At 44.3% G+C, this 19331-nt stretch overlaps 1 protein-coding gene across 1 annotated transcript; it reads left to right on the top strand.

Annotated features, from left to right (window-relative positions):
* The first annotated feature begins 382 nt into the window (after nt 1-382).
* Nucleotides 383-3978, top strand: LOC141917648 (cyclin-dependent kinases regulatory subunit 2-like). The gene is made up of 3 exons (XM_074811003.1): nt 383-458; nt 1451-1578; nt 3591-3978. Exons 1-3 carry the CDS (start codon nt 400-402, stop codon nt 3641-3643), a joined length of 240 nt encoding a protein of 79 aa, XP_074667104.1. The 5' UTR covers nt 383-399; the 3' UTR covers nt 3644-3978.
* The last annotated feature ends 15353 nt before the right edge of the window (nt 3979-19331 follow it).

Here is a 19331-nt window from a genome sequence, read left to right as displayed (position 1 = left end):
ACGATCCCCCAAAACTCATACCCACATAGCCCAGGGTGCTCTAGAAACTGCTGGAACCACCCAGTCCCCAGTTGCAATCAGCCCATCACCACACCACTGAGGCTCACACAGAGTACCTGTATAAAACCCAAAATTCACACCCAGACCAACCATACACACAACCCAACTCCACCAATCTCCCAGTCCTCACCCTCTTAGATAATCAACCCCCATAGCTCCCAGGGATTAGTGGAAAGACAAGCATTCGCATTACGCAACCATCTCCGCTAGCATAGCTACACAGCACGCCATTGGCTGCCCTAGTCAACCAATAAGCATTGAGCTGTTAGATTCAAATTGAAACGGGCGGGGAATTGTGTAGTTAGTTTGTGAGAAGAGCAGGTCCTGTTTCTGTTTGCTATGGCTAATAAGCAGATCTACTATTCCGAGAAGTATTTTGATGAGCAGTATGAGTATCGGTGCGAGAGTGGGAGGGCTGGGCTGGCTGAAGGCCCTAGAAAGGGGCCTCTGTTGCCCCTTGGGGGGGGGGGGGGCGGGGAAGACGTGATTTGGGTGGGTGCTTTTTTTCTCAGATCGTGAGGTGACTTTAGGAGAGTAAACCTTGCTGGTGTTGGCAGTGAGTGTAGCTCTAGAGAGCGACGTTATTAGATCGCCTCTGCGGAGCCAGGGTAGCTTAAAGCTCCCAGGGAGGAGTAGTGTATTGCTTCTTTATCGCGGGTACTCGCGATAAAGACTGTTCGAGGGAGGCGGGGAATCGGGCAATTCGACTGCTGGTTTTGGTCTGCCTTGTCCCCTTTCTGGAGTCGTCTCTAGTAAGTGGGCAATGCCGGCTCCGGTCAGAGGGTACTGAAGGAAGCGGTGGGGGTGAAGCCCGCTAGGTGCTGGCGCAGTGGCTGTGGCAGAGGTGGATGCTGCTGAGTGGAGGGCAGCACTGCTGGATGGTAAGAGCTCGATCTTAGCTGCCGAGACCTGGATAGCTTTCTATACGTTCTTTTAAAACTATGTTGTAGCACTAGTCTGTTCTGGATTGTAACTGATGTTAGCAGGAGTGACTTCTAAAAATGCAAAGTCCGTATTTTTTCTAATCATGTTAACTGCTGATATGATAGTTAATTGCTATGAATGTACTTGTGTACCATAAGTACCATGACTAGAGCATGCAGGGGACTGAATCTTCTGTTTTAAGCAGCAAAATGAAGATTTCAGTGTACAGTTGCATTAAAGATGTAGTGTTTGCTAGGTAAAGTGAACTTAAAATTGCTTTTTTGAACTGATGCTTCATAATCCAATTGGTATCAGCTAATGCTGTAGGCTTCTTTCTAGGAGGTTTTTCGTATTCATAACTGAACTTGCTTATTGTCTTTCAGTATAGATCTGTGCAAGTTTTCTAGTGTACACTAAGACAGGCGTTGGTGTGTGTAATATGAGTTTAATTATTAAACTTCTACAGACATGTGATTCTGCCAAAAGAACTTTCAAAGCAAGTACCAAAGGCTTGTCTGATGTCTGAAGAGGAATGGAGACGACTTGGTGTTCAGCAAAGTGTTGGCTGGGTTCACTATATGATCCATGAGCCAGGTAAGCACAGCGAAACAGAAGAAGACGAACAAAGGAGTCTACCACCTATCTGGTGCTTGAAACTGAATCTCAGTGTGTAATTACTTTCCTCTAGAATCCAATTGGCATTTCCTGCTAAATGTTTAGACTCTTCTTTATTTGCCTGCTATTTTTACCAACGTAAGTGGTGTATCAACCTTTATTATAAACCTTCATTCCTCACTTTCAGAACTGGACATGAAAAATGCTAACTTCGTTCTAGGTATCTGTAGCCTCTTAGCAGACAAAACACACTAGATGTGAATATGTTCCTATCTCTGCCTATAAAAAGAGGTTTTGGTGAGATCTTGAGTTATGTTAGTATCTCAGTGACTGCCCCAAACTTGATGTAGCAGCACATCTTTGTATAATGAAATTGACATACCTATCTTGTACAAAAAAAAAACCAACTAGTGGATGCTCACCTATATAAGGTCTTGTATCAATGCTATGAAAAAAATTTATAGTATAATTTGAGCTCTAGCTATACTGGCTGCTAAAAGCTACCCTGAAGCCAGGGTCTTTTCCGTTACTGGGCTGTGAAGCTCTAAAACTTCACTATGTATAAAATACTGAGAACAACCATTCTAAATACCTTTTTAGTCAGTCTTGTCAATGGTAATTTAACTGTTGATAGATGAATTGCCATTAGTCCCATGGAGTTCCAAGCTTCCAAAGAACTAGAAGAAGTAATTAGCCTAATCTTCCAGTGTTTGTCTTATCTGGACACCTTTGATACTTTAAATTTATTGCCTTGGGCTTTTTTTGAAGGTATTTAGGATTAAGTTAATGTTAATGCAGTCAACTTATGTTATTGATAACTAAACTGGCTTTTGATGCTTGTCAGTTAGTACATACCTGACCAGGACAGAATCACCACTTCATCCCAAGCACAAATACAGGCTGGGTGATGAGTGGATTGAGAGCAGCCCTGTGGAGAAGGACTTGGGGGTATTAGTGGATGGAAAACTGACTATGAGCCAGCAATGTGTACTCGCAGCCCAGAAAGCCAACTGTATCCTGGGCTGCATCAAGAGAAGTGTGGCCAGCAGGTCGAGGGAGGGGATTCTCTCTCTCTCTGCTCTGCTCTTGTGAGACTCCACCTGGAGTACTGCGTCCAGCTCTGGGGCCACCAGCACAAGAAAAACATGGACCTGCTCAAGTGGGTCTAGAGAAGGTCCACAAAGGTGATCAGGGGGCTGAAGCACCTCCCTTATGAGGACAGGCTGAGAGAGTTGGGGTTGTTCAGCCTGGAGAAGAGAAGGCTCCGGGGAGACCTTATAGCAGCCTTCCAGTACTTCAAAGGGGCCTACAGGAGAGATGGGGAGGGACTCTTTATCAGGGAGTGTAGTGATAGGATGAGGGGTAATGGTTTTAAACTGAAAGAAGCTAGATTTAGATTAGGTATAAGTAAGAAATTCTTTACTGTGAGGGTGGTGAGACACTGGAACAGGTAGTCCAGAGAAGTGGTGGCTGCCCCCTCCCTGGAAGGGTTCAAGGCCAGGTTGGACGGGGCTTTGAGCAACCTGATCTAGTGGAAGGTGTCCCTGCCCATGGCAGGGGGGTTGGAACTAGATGATCTTTAACGTCCCTTCCAACCCAAACCAGTCTATGATTAGAGTAAATTATAGGTGATAAAGCTCATCGAATAGCCCAGTGCAGAGACAGAACTGGTACTAGTTCTGCTGATTTTTGGGGGGATGGGGTGGCTTTTTTAAAATTTATTTAAATTTCTTTTTGTACTTCCTTAAGCTGATGAAACTGCCAACTTTTGGTATTAAAATCTCAAAAGCATCTGTGACTATTCTGTGGTTACTACAGAGTTGATCTGGAAATGCTATACGTGGAGACCTTCCTGTGGACTTGATCTTTCTTGGTCTGCTTGTTATCTGACAGAAAGCTTAAATTATTGTTCAAGCTCTTTTAAATCAAAGAAGTATCTGTAATCAGGACTTGAGTGACAGGATGATGCTTTGTTCAATTTTTATTTTCAGAGCCACATATTCTTCTCTTCAGAAGACCTCTTCCAAAGGATAAGCAAAACTGAACTGCCTTCTAGAAATCTCCTGAATCTTCTGGAGCTTTATGTGTATGAGTGTATATATGTTGCTAGTATTCAATGAATACTTGAAAGTGTACAAAACATACAGCCATACTTGTGCATGAGCTGTATTATTTACAGCAACAAAGCTCAGTCAAATGCAATTCCAAGTAGGCTGCTATGATATTCAAAGGTTAATGAAGTTGTCTTTAATGTAATTGCCTATTTGACTTTTCATTTAATTTAAGTTTACATATTGCATGTTCTGACTAGATAATCACTTGTGCAAGTTATTGAACACAGGTAACATCTTTTCTATTAAACAGTTTAGCCTGTTCAAATCCAATGGCTCCATCTGTTCAGTAGTAGGCATAAAGGAATAAACTTAATGCTCTGTAAAACCTGAATGTCCTAATTAACCAGACAAAACTAATATTCTTGTCTGACATATTAGAAGGGGTACCTACTTGAGAAAAAAATTTAACTTGGCAAAGCTACTTTGTTTCTATGCAGGAATTCTTTCTGCAGTCCTAAGTTTCTGACCCTTATTTGAGTTGCTCTTATGAAAATATAAAGTTAAATGTGTGAATCAAGTGAGTTTTGCAACTGCCTCTGACTAGTTCCCAAATAGCAGCTAAGTAATCTGAAAAGAAAGGTGCCAGTGATGGGTAATGTTATAAGTAGATTCTCAAATTGATGTGAGTCAGGGCCAATAAAAATTCCAATTGTTTACTTAGCAAGCGGCAACAAGCAAAACAGCGCTGGGCGGCCGGGGAGTTCAACTCCGCCAACGGCGCGCGCACACTTCCCGAAAGTCTTTCCTTTTATATCCTCCGTCTTCCGGTATCTGCGTCTCGTCGAGGGGTGTACTCTGCATCTGCGCGCCTTGTTGCTAGGGGGTCGTTTTCTGCCTTCTGGTGGTCGTGGGGATGAAGGCTCCGCGTCTTCCTCGCATCACGAATTCCTCGTATCTCCTGCTTTCCTGAGGGTAGTCTCACAAAGCTTTTGTTTATACCTTATAAGGTAACACAGAGTACAGACACTTCCCCTTTGCCCCTCTCAACCCCCCTCCTTTTCCCTCCTTTCAGTCTTTTGCACAGTAGAAGTCCTTGCTTCAGCATTTTAATTTAGATAAGCACTTATAGTCTGTTAGTCGTTACACAATGTAATAGTTAAGATTAAGCTTAGGCTTACATAGTTTATGGAATAACATAGCACAAGCTTCCAGTATCTTTGACGGATTTTGATGAATAAACAGTTTACTGTCTATCACAGGTAATACTCAGACTAGCCTCTTGAAACTATAGGACTCTAGAGTTGATGCTGGTTGTAATGGGATTACTTATCCTGCAGTGACTTAAGATATCTTTACGGTGTGAACTTTTCCTAAGGTGTTCAGTATACTAAAAACTTCATTGAGCTTTTTAACACTTATTTCAGTAGTACCAATTTATCTTTCTGCTCCAAACTCTTAGCCAGGTTTTAGCCTGCGCTTCCTGTCTTGTTGGGGTTTGTTTTTTGTTTGATGGCTTTTTGGTTTTGTATTTTTATTTTTTCCTTCTGGGAAGCTAGCTTGTACTCTTTCTGGGTGTGGACAGCAGTAGTTTAAAAGTGTGGTGAAAGTAAATGGTGCTTTCCATCTAACAAACCTTGCTGGTAGCAGAACAGTATGTATTCAATTTCTTTAAGTATAAAAGGTAATATATATATAAAAGGTAGATAATATAGTAAAACTCTAATCGGTCCTTATTTAGGAAGTTGTGTGTCAGCATAGGTGAGCAAGTATATGGACTTAATAGAACAAACAAGTTCAGGGGTGATTGCTCCAAACTGGTCCCTGTAGTAGTAGCCCTGCAATTAGATTTATTTTTTTTTATAGTGCCTTAGTATAACTTGTTTGAATACAGTCTACAGTATCACTGATACTGTAAAGGTGATATGGTGCCAGAGAGAGGTAAGTGATGTCATGGAATAACTGGAATGCAGAAAAGCAGTTCATTGCTATAGGAGAGAACACAACCAGTTACAGAGTTTATATACCTTTTAGGTTATACAACTTGTTCTTTCACCAAACCATGCCAGATAAGCTGGACTACAGTAAATCACAACAAAGAGCGATAACATGCATTACTGCAGATAGGGAGGTTCCAGACAGTCAGATAAGGAAGTTCTAGGCAGTACCTTTTTACCAACAACTCACTCCTTTGTTAATTAAAAGTTGTGTTGACTTGGTGAGACTGTTAGGTGTTGGGGAATGGCTTAAGGAACAGGGACATGGCTCCTTAGACGACTTGACCACTCACATTTAGCATGACTAGGCCGCACTTGGCATATGTTAGGCCTCACTTGACATAAGTTAGAACATAAGAGGGTAGGACAAGGACGGAGCGACCTTGACGAAGTGGTAAACAACTTTTAAGGCAAGGAGCCAGAGAAGGGAGGATTTTGAACGGAATGCGAAAACCGCAGGGGGGCCGAGGGGGCCGAGATATTATAATGCTGCTTCTTAGATATCACCAATTAGATGATGATACATATACATATTAATGTGGAAGGAGATAAAAGGGATCGTGTATCCAAATAAAGTTGGAGCTTGCTTATTATTCATATTGAATTCGTGCCTTGCTTCCTTCACTCGTCGCAAGTGGTGACCCCGACGTGATACGGCCAACGGGGCGAGACGAGTGAACTCAGAAAAGCACTGAGAGCGGCGCTCAGCGACCAAAAAATCCAACGCCTTGTTCCAGAGGCAGGGTTCGGGTCATCAGAAGGCTGAAAGCTTTGTAAGGAGCTCGAGCTGATTTCTGATTGCAGTCTGAGGGCGCTTACCTAAACGACGGAAAACGCCGCCATAGGAACGGCCGTGAGTACCAGACCATGGAACGCGAGGTAGCGCTAAAATTGTTAGAACGCTTTTTAGAAAAGCGGGGCGTGGGTCCTCTTAAGGACCTCGCTGGGCTTCTTGCATTAGGCAAGGCGAAAGGACATTTTAAGGACCCTGATGCAATGTTTGATGAGAGTGAATGGCGAGACTATGGGGACACCCTGTGGAATCTGGTCATTGATGATGATAAAGGTGCCAAAAAGTTAATGAAAACTTGGCGAGAGGTGATGAATGCTATCAAACAATATAAGACTGAGAAGCGGGTCACAAACGCTGCGGCCGCCAAATTAGATGGAGTGGGGGGTGGAGATGAGATTTCAAAACCGGGAAAGATAATGCCTGGTGTGGATTATGTGTCTCCCCCACCTACGGGAATCCCTGTTACAGTGCGGCTTGCTCCATCTGCCCCCCCCGCTGGCAGCTCTCCACCCTCGACATCGGCAGAGACTCCTTTAGAAGAAGGCTCTCCCCCTCAAATCAGCAGAGAGCAGCCGCCTTCAGCGCCAGTAAAAGAAGGGAAGTCACTACGTAAAACCAGACTAATTGACTGGGATAAGGTAGCTCAGCAGGCATTGCAGGAGGGTGATTCTAGTGCCGTGGAAGCCCTGGAGCCACAGGCATTCCCCGTTGTTTATCAGCGTTGGGATGTAGATGGGGGCGAAATGCAAGCCACCCATGAACCCCTCGATTGGAAGCTATTGAGTCAATTGCGAGCTACCGTGAATGAATCAGGGTTGCACGGGGAACCCACACAACAGATGTTAAATTATATTTGGGGTCGAGGGTTGCTGTGCCCTGAGGATATAAAGGGGATTATGCGACTTATACTGACACAGTCTCAGCTGTTGCTCTGGCAGGCACATTGGCAGCGTGCCAGTGACATCTCAGCCGCACAGTTACGCGATTTGAATGACCCCATAGCTCATGTAACCGCTGAGCAGCTTACGGGAACGGGACCTTTTGTCACCGTGGATATGCAAATGCAATTAGGTCCCCATATCCTTGCAGAATCCATGCGCCTTGCACGTGCAGCCTTGCAGCGCATCAAGGTAAAGCCCCCTTTCCCCTCATACATGTCACTCAAGCAGGGAAAAGATGAGGCATTCAGCACTTTCATCGATCGTGTAACAGAGGCGATCCAGCAAGCTGATATACCCGATTATATGAAGGCATCAATGTTGAGACAGTGTGCGCTGGAGAATTGTAACTCTGCGACAAGGGCTATACTAGTTACCCTTCCCGCAGATGCCACTATAGAGATGATGCTGGAAAGAATGAGCCGAGTACCGGTGGGTGCTCAAGCCTTTTTAGTAGATGCCCTGAAGGATTTGGGTCAGACCTTGTCCAGCTCCCAGCAGCAAGTACTTGCTGCACTGGCCCCCCTGAAGGGAGGAAGTCGAGGACAGGGGGGGAGCAAGAAAGCTGTCTCGTGCTTTCGCTGCGGGCGGGCTGGTCATGTTAGGAGGAACTGCAGGGAGACCCGAGTGTGGTGTCCGACTTGTCAGACGAATAGTCACAGCGCTGCAGCGTGCCGCCGCTCGGGAAACGGGAAGATGAGCGCCTCGAGCCGCAGCGCGCAGACTCCAATAGCGGCTCCAGCTCGGTACGCCCCCCCCCGCGCCCCAGCAGCGACCAGCGCAACCACGACCAGCCACCAGAGGGAGCCTCGGCATGGATCTGGCAGCAGCAGTAGATGTTACCTTGATTGACAATAGACCCCAACGGGTGCCCACGGGAGTTATGGGACCACTTATTATAAACGGGTCACCGTATGGTGCTTTACTGTTGGGACGGTCGTCTAGCAGCCTTAAAGGACTGTTTGTTTTGCCTGGGGTCATTGATAAGGACTATGTTGGAGAAATCCAAATAATATTACAAATGGTTTTTCCACCCATGCATATTCCTAAAGGCAGTAGGATTGCACAACTCGTGCCGATGCAACAGATTACAGATGACGGGCACCCGGAGAGCCCGGAGCGTGGCTCTGGCAGTTTCGGATCTACGGGCGGACTGGCTTTGTTAACTGTCCCCTTAAGCACAAGACCAGAGGTAACTATTACTGTCCTCCATGAAGGTGAGCAAAGGATTTTTTCCGCCCTCCTCGACACAGGTGCTGACATTACTATTATTAGCTCTCATGAATGGCCGACATCCTGGCCTTGTCAGCCTATGCTGGGAGGGGTCGAAGGTGTTGGTGGGACCGCCCAGGTACAAAAAAGTTGTAACCGCGTTAAGATTATAATGGATGGACAATTGGCCAGTCTGTACATTACTGTCATGCCGCTGCCCGATGGTGTTTGGGCACTTGTCGGCCGGGACGTATTAAACCAGTTTGGAGTAGTGTTAACCTCAGAGAAGACTTTTTAGTGACGGTCACTGCAGGATGGACTTTCCCGATCCAACTAACCTGGCTGACTGATTCTCCTGTTTGGGTCGAGCAGTGGCCGTTAACAAAGGAAAGTCTACAGCAAGCGCATCTATTGGTCCAAGAACAGCTAGAGCAAGGGCATTTAAAGCCGTCAGTAAGCCCATGGAATACACCAATCTTTGTTATTAAAAAGAAGTCGGGCAAATACCGCTTGCTACATGATTTGAGAGCGGTGAATGATCAGATGCAGGCGATGGGAGCCCTACAACCAGGCCTTCCTAATCCAGCAATGATCCCAGAGGGTTGGCATTTATTGATTATAGATTTGAAGGACTGTTTTTTCACGATCCATTTGCATGAAAAGGATACCCAGAGGTTCGCGTTTACTTTACCTGCAATAAACAGAGGGGCACCTGCTATGCGCTTCGAGTGGACGGTTTTGCCCCAAGGCATGAAAAATAGTCCAACCCTGTGCCAATTATTTGTAGATTCTGCCCTCCAAATGGTGCGCAGAACATGGGTGGATACCGTAATCTACCACTACATGGATGATATTTTGTTTGCCCAATAAGCCCCTTTTTCTGAACAACAAGAGCAATTTTTGCAGCAACAACTGGAGTCACATTCCCTAGTCATTGCCACCGAAAAGATACAGCGGGCCCCAGCATGGAAATATTTAGGCTGGACAATAAATGAGACGCAGATTTCTCCTCAAAAACTTGTCATTTATACAAATATTACTACACTTGCTGATGCCCAAAAATTATTAGGAGATCTCCAGTGGCTCCGACCAATCGCAGGCATAGATAATGATCAGTTAGAAAGTCTGCGTCCCTTATTAAAAGGGACCGACCCTGCCCAAGCAGTACAATTGTCACTGGAGCAACAACGGACTATTCAGAATATTGCAGAACAAATCACCTCACGAGCAGTGGATCGGGTGGATCCCGACTACCCTATAGATCTTACTATTTTATCTGGTCCTCAACAATTTATAGGTGCGCTGACCCAATGTAAAAAGAAAAGAGGGGAGAAACAGATAGCGGTTTTGGAATGGATATTTACAACAATACAACCAGTTACGACACTGCAAAAGAAAATCGCAAATTTAGCAGAATTGATACAAAAGGGCAGAACAAGGCTACTGCAGATAACAGGAGCTGAACCAGGAGCAATATATGTTCCGATCCGGAGGAAGGATCTGGACTGGTACTTACAACACTCGCCAGAACTACAGTTAAGTCTGCTGTCTAGCTCGGCAGAGGTGAAACTCGAATCCTTAAAAGCTCCAACGTTAAAATGGGTAAGCTTACACGCATGGATGGAAAAGCCGAAGATAAGTGAGAAACCACTCCAAGACGCGATCACAGTCTACACCGATGCTGGGAAACAATCACGACGTGCAGCAGCCACATGGAATGAGGACGGGCAGTGGAAACACCGGTTATTGGAAGCACACCCAGAAGACTCCCTGCAGACGTTGGAATTAGCCGCAGTGGTTTGGGCTTGTGGCCAATGGATTAATAAAAGACTGAATATTGTCACAGACTCCTTGTATGTTGCCGGTGTAGTAAACCGTATAGAGGGAGCGAGAATACGGGATATAGGGAATAAAAGACTCTTTGAGTTATTGCGGCAATTACAATCGGCGCTCATGCAGCAGACAGAGTTGTACTGTGTTATTCACATCAGGAGCCACAAATGGACTAATGGGTTAGGGGAAGGCAATGACCGGGCCGACCAGCTGGTTTCTATGGCCGCCCCTGTCAGTGACTTTGTAAAAGCAAGGGAGTCGCATGCTATATTTCATCAGAATGCTCGAGGGCTGCACCACCAGTTTAATATCACAATGGAGGAGGCTCACGGTATTGTTCGGGCATGTGCTACCTGCGGTCATCATGGCCCAGGACTGGGAACTGGGGTGAATCCAAGAGGTTTGGGTCCCTGCGAACTGTGGCAAATGGATGTTACCCATGTTAATGAATTTGGGCGGTTGAAATATGTACATGTTACCATTGATACTTACAGCAGATACATATGGGCTACCCCCCAGACAGGGGAGAAGGCATTGCATGTAACACGCCATCTTACCAGTTGTTTTGCTGTTATGGGGGTTCCCAAAACCATAAAAACTGATAATGGGCCTGCGTATTGCAGTGAGAAAGTGAGGAAGTTTTGTCAATTGTGGGGTGTTAAGCACATAACAGGGATACCACACTCACCCACCGGTCAGGCTGTGGTAGAACGGGCCAATCAAACCCTGAAACGTTATTTACAAAAGTTTAAGGATGTTACTGATATTGCAGAAAGGGTGTTGCAAACTGTTTTTGTGTTAAACCATTTATGTATTTTTTCCAATCAGGGGCTCCCTCCTGCGATGATACATGGGGGAGCAGTAAGTGAAAAAGAAAGAGAACCAATGTATGTGATGTATAAAGAACCAGAAACGGGAATGTGGAAAGGGCCAGCGGAGGTGAAATATCTGGGACTCCTTTGGGTACCCGCCAGGTTCACCAAACCAGCGCTGAGAGAAGATCGTGAAGACAAAGAGACTCATGAAGGTGTGAAGGATCAATGACAGACGTGAAAGGACTATGCCCTTCATGTGATGTGAATAGCATAAGACACGCCGTATTGCAGAACCGAGCAGCTATTGACTTTTTATTGTTGGCTCAAGGGCATGGTTGTGAAGATTTTGACGGTATGTGTTGTATGAACCTTTCGGATCATTCTGAATCCGTACACAAAACCCTGACGGTCCTGAGACAGAACATGGAACACATCAAACAGCACCACGGCGGCTTGGACGAATGGTTTCAAGGACTGTTTCAGGGATGGGAACTATCAGGATGGGCCGGAAGCCTTATTAAGGAGTTGCTACGCTTTGTTGTTTTTCTTATGATTATTTTGCTGATTCTGTCCTTATGTTTTTCTTGTATTAAGCGTTGCTTTGTAGGTATGAGCAGTAAGGTTTTAGTCGTCCAAAAAGAAAAAGGGGGAATTGTTGGGGAATGGCTTAAGGAACAGGGACATGGCTCCTTAGACGACTTGACCACTCACATTTAGCATGACTAGGCCGCACTTGGCATATGTCAGGCCTCACTTGACATAAGTTAGAACATAAGAGGGTAGGACAAGGACGGAGCGACCTTGACGAAGTGGTAAACAACTTTTAAGGCAAGGAGCCAGAGAAGGGAGGATTTTGAATGGAATGCGAAAACCGCAGGGGGGCCGAGGGGGCCGAGATATTATAATGCTGCTTCTTAGATATCACCAATTAGATGATGATACATATACATATTAATGTGGAAGGAGATAAAAGGGATCGTGTATCCAAATAAAGTTGGAGCTTGCTTATTATTCATATTGAATTCGTGCCTTGCTTCCTTCACTCGTCGCAGTTAGGTCATGCTGCAAATATTTCTTAACTACTGAGGCCTATGAGGTGTTAACTATTCTGTTTTCAGTGACCTGACATGTAATAAAACATATATGGTATTTGTTATTCAAATCTCAAGGGGAAAAAGAAGTTGTAGTCAAGATGTTGTGGCCGAACAGTTTTGTAATTCTCTTATGTAAATAAGAAATAAGATATATGTATATAGATTCTATTGTTAAAATCAGTTGTTAGAAGGGAGCTAAAATGGCCCCCATCTTCAAGCCACTACAAAAACACTTGTGCTGAGTCATCCCCCCTTCTGTGACGGAAACCTGAGAAAAGCCCGTGAAAACAGGAGAAAAGCCCGGGAAACTTGTTTACTGCCGACGCGGAAGTCTCGGACACAACTTAGACGACCAATGTGATCAAGTTGATGCCACTTTATTAAAGGTTACACAGCAATTTATACTCTATCTCAAACTTCACGCGCTGCTATCTTATTGCTAATAGGCTAAAGCTACTTGTTCACGCGCCCTTCTGCCCCCTATGATTGGTCCCGGTGTGGTGTCCACGCGCTGCTCTCCCCCCAGGTAGACCCCCTGTTTTCGACATTCCAACATCTTTATCTCTTGGGCAGGAATGTAGTTTCTCAGGCTGTCTCGGCCTTGTTTTTGTCCTTGAACACAGCTGCAGCTTGTTGTTACAGTGAGGCCCCTCGGTTTGGATCGCTCATAATATGTCCGTTATTTTCCAGCCATTCCACAAATCCCCCTTTTTGTTTTTGAGCGATCCAGACTTCTCTTTTCTTAAACATTTGTTCACCCAGACTATTCAACATCCGTCACAAACACTGAAACAGACAGGGAAGAAGCAACATCAAGATTAGTAAACCTACTAGCACTATCAATACTCCTTTGACCAAGGTCTGCAACCAGCCCCTCATCCCAAGTCTAGTCGTCCAAGATAACAAGGACCACCGACAGGTCGTACAGGAATACCAGGCCATGCTCTATCCCCACAAATCAGAAACACTCCAGGTGGAAGTTTAAAGCCTCCGGTGGTTTCTACGGAGAATCCTCCTGTTTTCAAATTATTCCAAGAAGAATGCCCTGTCACATTTTGACAACCTACAAATAAATCTCGGCGACCATTCTGAGCTAACCAAATATGTCATGGGTCACCAAACCAAACCACTCCTGTGCCATTCACTGGCTGCAGCTGAGGAACCACATTATGGCAGTTTGGCCTCTCCGTAACATCAACATACTTAACAGGTGTAACGCTGGCCAACAAATCCAATTCTTGCAAGGGTAAAGAAGTTAACTGGTTTAGATTCTCAATGACTGTCTTTTGCCAAGCTGCATTACGCATGGAGGGCCAATTTAAAATGAAACAACTATCATCATCTGGTCTGCCAATCAGGTCCACTCTCTGTTGTTTCCAATATCCTTCAAAATCAGTTTCATTTTCCTGCAACGGAATGCCAATTAAACAGGTCTTAAAAGGATCATCTGCTTGTTGTAGACTCAAACAGAAATCCTTTATCCCAGATGCGTTTGCCCAGGTTACCCAAATGGTTGCTCTGGGTTCGATGTCAAGAATCCCTTCATGGCTTAATATGAGCCAAACCAGAACAAATGTGGCCCACATTTGACGTGTAGTCATCATTTCACCTTCCTTTCTCAGGTGTCCTGGTACACCTGCCAGCTTCGAGAGCCATTCTTTCCCAACACCACAACTCTTATCTACTATCTTATTGTTCTAATTAACACACTGCAAAGCCAAACGTCTACAAAGCTTCAAACTCAATTTCTGCTAGAATCCTTTATCTAAGGTTTTCAATTAAGCCTATAACTTTAACAAACTACTGCTGTTTTCTTAAAAATTAAGCCTGCCTTTCTGTAACTAAAAGTGGATTGCTGATATGTTGGCTCGTTGGCAAATTCAGACAACCAACTTGCTTCAGTATAAACTTCTGAACTGTGATAAGCGGCTGTATTCGAACAGCCGTGCAAAACGACTGCAAGCCCAGGAAAAGACAAAAGGCTTCTCTGTTTGCTGGATGTAGTGCTGTTAGCAACGAGATCAGAACCAGGTTCAGTCGATGTTGATGTCTCTGAAGTGCCTCAAAACACAGGGTGCTTCATCCAGTTCACAGAGGCCTACGTAGATGAATTGTTACCTGTAAAGACACAAGCAGGAACCCCTGCCTAGGACCTGTGAGTGAGCCTAGTGCTCTGCGTCGTTCTTCCTGACTTCCCCTTTCCAGGGCCGCACCCATCGACTCGGTACCCATCTGACGCCGGTATCTGTAACAACACAAGTGTATCCATGACCGGTCATTCTTAGTTCTGCAGGTCCTTTCCATTCTCCTGTAATGACATCCCTGTATTGAACAAAAACATTACTGTCACATTGGTTTGTACCAGATTTCAAACCCAAACTATGTATTATTACTGGTGGTTTGTTTTGCTGATTAAGGATACCAATTAAACTCGGACACCAGAGTGAAAAGAGTAGGCGTACTTTACTGGTGATAACCAAGTAATGTAACAGCGTAATACAGAGAACATGCAGTAAGAAGAAGCAGAATAGTGCACTTAAAGCAACAAACAGAGTAATGCATCAAATCATTACTACACGAGAGAGAGAGAGAGAGAATAGTAATTAAGAGAAATACATCACCACTTGCATATATTATCATCACCATCCAGACCCGCAGTCGCTGGGCAGCCCCGGTTACAGCGAGGATTTGGAGAGCCTGTCCCGGCAAGTGGGAAATCCTACGCGGTGCGTCCACCCATAGGTGAGGCTTCCAAAGTCGCTGCAAATGGGCCCAGCCTTATATACCAGAGATCGACAAGCCAGAATAGCTGGCACCTTTGTTTTGAGCAGAAAGTTTCTGGTTTCATTCTCCTGTTGGATTCTACCCAAAGCCTGGCCAGGGCTCAGGGGGGGAACCAAGGGAGTTTCTAACAAGGCCAAATACTTGGGTTCTCAGCCTTGAACAAGGCTGTGAAAGGAAAGTCGGATACATTCTCTCCTCACTACTGATTATATTTTGTCTTTCACTAGCGAGTTTACATATTTTACTAATGACTACATGCTAAGTTAGCAGCTTCAGCTTGGGGCCTGTTGTTCAGGCTGCAGTATTTCAATACTTTAGCACTTTTTACACCAGCATAAGTGGGTTGTTATAACTTAGTACAATACCTACTAGCACAATGGTTATCAGTTATAAAATATACAGGATTCATCTATAGGTCAACTCTGGCTTGGGCCGGTTGTCCAAGCCTTAGCACTTCATTCGGTCCTTTGACCTATAGGTGAATCATGGCTCTCAAACCATTTCTATGATTAGTGACATTAGTTTTCATCCATCAGTTGATGATGTCTCATGTCCCGATCCACTATCTGGGAGGTTTCTTAAATGATCCTAGGAGTGAACTTAAGACACAAACGAGGTTAGATGCCATACAACCTCGTAAGCTCTATTTCCCATAACAAGCAATAATAGTGATAGGACAGAGAGAAGAAGAAAAAGTCAGAATACCTAAGCGAGCAAACGGAAGAGATGCAGCAAGATCAGTTACCACCACCACGAATCCAGCGACATTCCGTTGTCTCAGTCTCGGTACAGGTTATAAGGTTGCTCCAAGCTCCGCCAAGAGAGAGATGATGTCGAAATCCCGAAATTTCAGCTCTGAGCCCTGAGAGAGGAGTACACAGTCCTTTTATTGTCCCAGTCCCCACAATTCCTTCAAAGAGTGTGTCCGTTTCCACGGAGTTCATTGTACGTGCCACCCCGTGTTCTTCCATGTTCACAGGCCCAGGTGTTCACGGTGGTCTCCACTTGGCTCGCGTGCAAGCGCAGTTTGACAGGCACTGCCAAGGGTGTCGTTGTTGTGGCTTCAGGCAAATATGGTGGTTTCTTCGGGGACAGTTCATCTCCTTCAGAGTGTACTCCTCCGTGGTGACAGGATGTTGAGGCCAGGTAGTGGTAGTGGAGCAGCAGCAATGTCGAGACAAGCACAGTCTGACACAGTCTTTTACACCATCCCATGGCTCGACATCGCTGTCCTCGTGGTGGCACGAAGGATAGATATATAAAGAGAGAGAGAAAGGATAGAAATAGCACGCAACATGATAACTAATAACATTTCTGATGGATGTATAAATTTTCTGTTAATAAACATGTAACTAATAATATCTTTAACAAATATGAATATCTTCAGTTAACAAGCATACATCTAACAACATCCCTAACAAATATGTCATGCTCAAAATTAACTAACTCTACAACACCAAAACATTTTATAAGGCTATATAGTAAATTGGAATCACCACTAACATGTGATCCATTATTTTTCCGTGGTTCTGGCAATGTACCACTGAGTGTTTGCGGCCCTGGCAGTCCACACGGTCTGCTGCCCTGGTTTGCCGAAGTTGGGGTCAGCATACGCAGCAGGAAAATTGGTTTCCACGCCCCCTTATCCTAAAGCACATGTGTCATCTGGGCCTAGAAATGTCAATCCCAGATTTAAACAAAGGTAAACGAGCAATAACACTACAAATAACAAATAAAACCATATTAACACTGACAATGGTTAGCAACATTTTAACCAAACATATAATAAAGGTAACAGTAACAACAACCGTGTCAATTAATAATATTTTAACTAAACATATTTAACCAAAATGTGTCTGAGGCTGGGCCTAAGGATGTGCTCCCGGTCCTTGGGAATTGGGGGAAGAAGGTGGTTGTCTGCATGAATAAGCACAATTACAAGACAGTTTACATGGACACTGACAAGATGAACACTTACATACCACAAGAGAAAATACAGCAAGAGCTAACAGAGCAACCTCCACAAAATTAAGTATCAAAAGGGGATAAATTCTGGTTTTCTTGTCAATTGTGGAGCTGAAGATGGTCTGGCTCGCTGGAGCTGGGGTCTGCCTACGCAGCAGGAAAATGTATTTCCACACCCCAGCCCAGAGTGCATGTATAGTTTAGGCCTTGGTATTTCCATCTCGCCTCCATGGGCTCAGTAATGACCTTTTAAAGCCCAGGCCCCATTAGCAAAGGGACCTTCCCCTGATTTGGCATCTATTGTTTGCTCAAAATACTGGCAACAAAATGACCTAAAACCACAAATTTGCTTTCCTCCCATTCTTGGTTAACATTTAGGAAGCTGGAGCTTCCCCCTGAATCAAGGGAGAGAGAACGGTCACCCAAAGCAATTTTGCAATGATAGACAATACAGCCTAAAACATTAATAAGACAACATCAACACTATACAAAAACTTAAATTCACATAAGGATCCCCCGTCGTGACTCAGGATATCTGTCTCCAGGTGGGGTTTACCTGCAAGAAAAAGGAAAGAAAAGCTTCTCGGTTCATTTTGAGAACCGGAAGTGGGTTATAATTAGAAAGATGGGATAATCCACCTTGTATTAATTTTGTGCTCCTTTCCATGAGCATCTTTGGCTTTCCAGGTGTACTTGTTTATTGGGGTATCCAATACCAATAGTACTGCTCCCACCATGGGGAGTTTGACTAAGACAGGTTGTCCTGGCAAAGGAGATGGATTTCTGGGGTGGTCAGGGCCACGTGGGGCTGGCATGATTGTTGGAGGCTTTAGACAGAATGCTGTGATCTTTGGGCATCCATTTACTGACACATTTAACTCCACTTCTCCTTTCTGCAGAGGCCATAAATCAAAAGCCTTTTGAATGGTTTCTTTAGCTAATTCAAAAGCAGCTTGCTGTTCATTTCCCCATTCAAATTCATATTTTTTTTTTCCTTGTCACCTTATACCAAGGGGTTAAAGTTTGTCCCAAATGGCAAATATGTCGCCTCCAGAAGCTGAATAGTCCAATAAATCTTTGAGCTTCTTTTTGTCTTGCAGTACAGCAAAATCTAAATTTTTTTGTTTGGTTGGTTGGTTTTTTTTTTGTTTTGTTTTTTTTTTTTGGTTGGGCTTTAGGCAGTATTTCTCGATGCCCACAGTGCCACTAAATTCCTAGAAACTTCACTGTCTGAGACGGTCCTTGGATTTCTGCAGGGTTAATTTCCCAACCCTTCTGTTTCATGTGATCTACCACTAATTCAAGAACATGTTGTACCTCCTCATCATCATTTCTTTGAATCAAAATATCATCTATATAGTGACTTAATTGTGTGTGAGGAGGCAGCTGTATTTCATCTAAGTGTTCAGCTACAATCCTATGACAGATAGTGGGGCTGTGCAACCACCCCTGTGGTAATCTAGTGAAAGTGTATTGCCGGCCCTGCCATGTGAAGGCAGATTGATCCCAATGCTCTTCTGCAATCGAGATGGCAAAAAATGCATTAGCCAAATCTATTACAGCGTACCCAGTTCCTGGATGTTTCTGAACTTCTATTAAAGTGACAGTGTCTGGCACAGCTGCTGCAAGCGGTGCAGTATGTTTGTTTACTTCTCTAAAATCCACCGTCATTCTTCAGGATCCATTGGTTTTCTTGACAGGCCATATCGGATTGTTCCACACTGTTATGGTCAGTTTTAAAGCTCCTACATCTAATAAATCTCTAATTGTCTGTGATATCTCTTCATGTCCTCCTGGAATTCTATACTGCTTCATTATGACTAACTTAGTTGCAGCCAGGATCTGCACAGGAGGCATTTTCACTTTACCGATGGTAATAGGTCTGGCACTAATACAGGGTTTAACTCCAAATTGATACCAAGCATCAGAAAGATTTAAAGTTAGTCTTTTTAGAATCTCTATACCTTTTATATATATCCATGAATGGGGACAATCATGACTGAATATAATCATTTTGGGAGGTTTCTTATTTTCATTTCTATTTGTGTTTGTACAGCTTTAATTTATTTTCCTCCTAAACCTGTAATAATTACAAGTTGTCCTTTAAATTTCTTGGGATTCCAATATATTAAGGAGGCCTCCGCTCCAGTGTCAATCAGGGTATTTACAGTTTGTGGGGACTGCTTGTTCTAAAAAAAATTTTAAGCTCCACATGGGGTCGTCGGTCCTTCTGCACCCACTGCCCTGGAG

Source organism: Strix aluco, chromosome W (genome assembly GCF_031877795.1).
Source record: "Strix aluco isolate bStrAlu1 chromosome W, bStrAlu1.hap1, whole genome shotgun sequence".
Classification (NCBI taxonomy): domain Eukaryota; kingdom Metazoa; phylum Chordata; class Aves; order Strigiformes; family Strigidae; genus Strix; species Strix aluco.
Note: the sequence above shows the minus strand (reverse complement) of the source record. Positions and strands in the feature narration are given on the sequence as shown.

Excerpts from the sequence above, each read along its gene's own strand:
- LOC141917648 (XM_074811003.1), top strand. The coding sequence starts at position 400 with ATGGCTAATAAGCAGATCTACTATTCCGAGAAGTATTTTGATGAGCAG. Across the intron at positions 459-1,450 it reads GATGAGCAGTATGAGTATCG|ACATGTGATTCTGCCAAAAG; the intron begins GTGCGAGAGTGG and ends AAACTTCTACAG. Across the intron at positions 1,579-3,590 it reads CTATATGATCCATGAGCCAG|AGCCACATATTCTTCTCTTC; the intron begins GTAAGCACAGCG and ends TTTTATTTTCAG.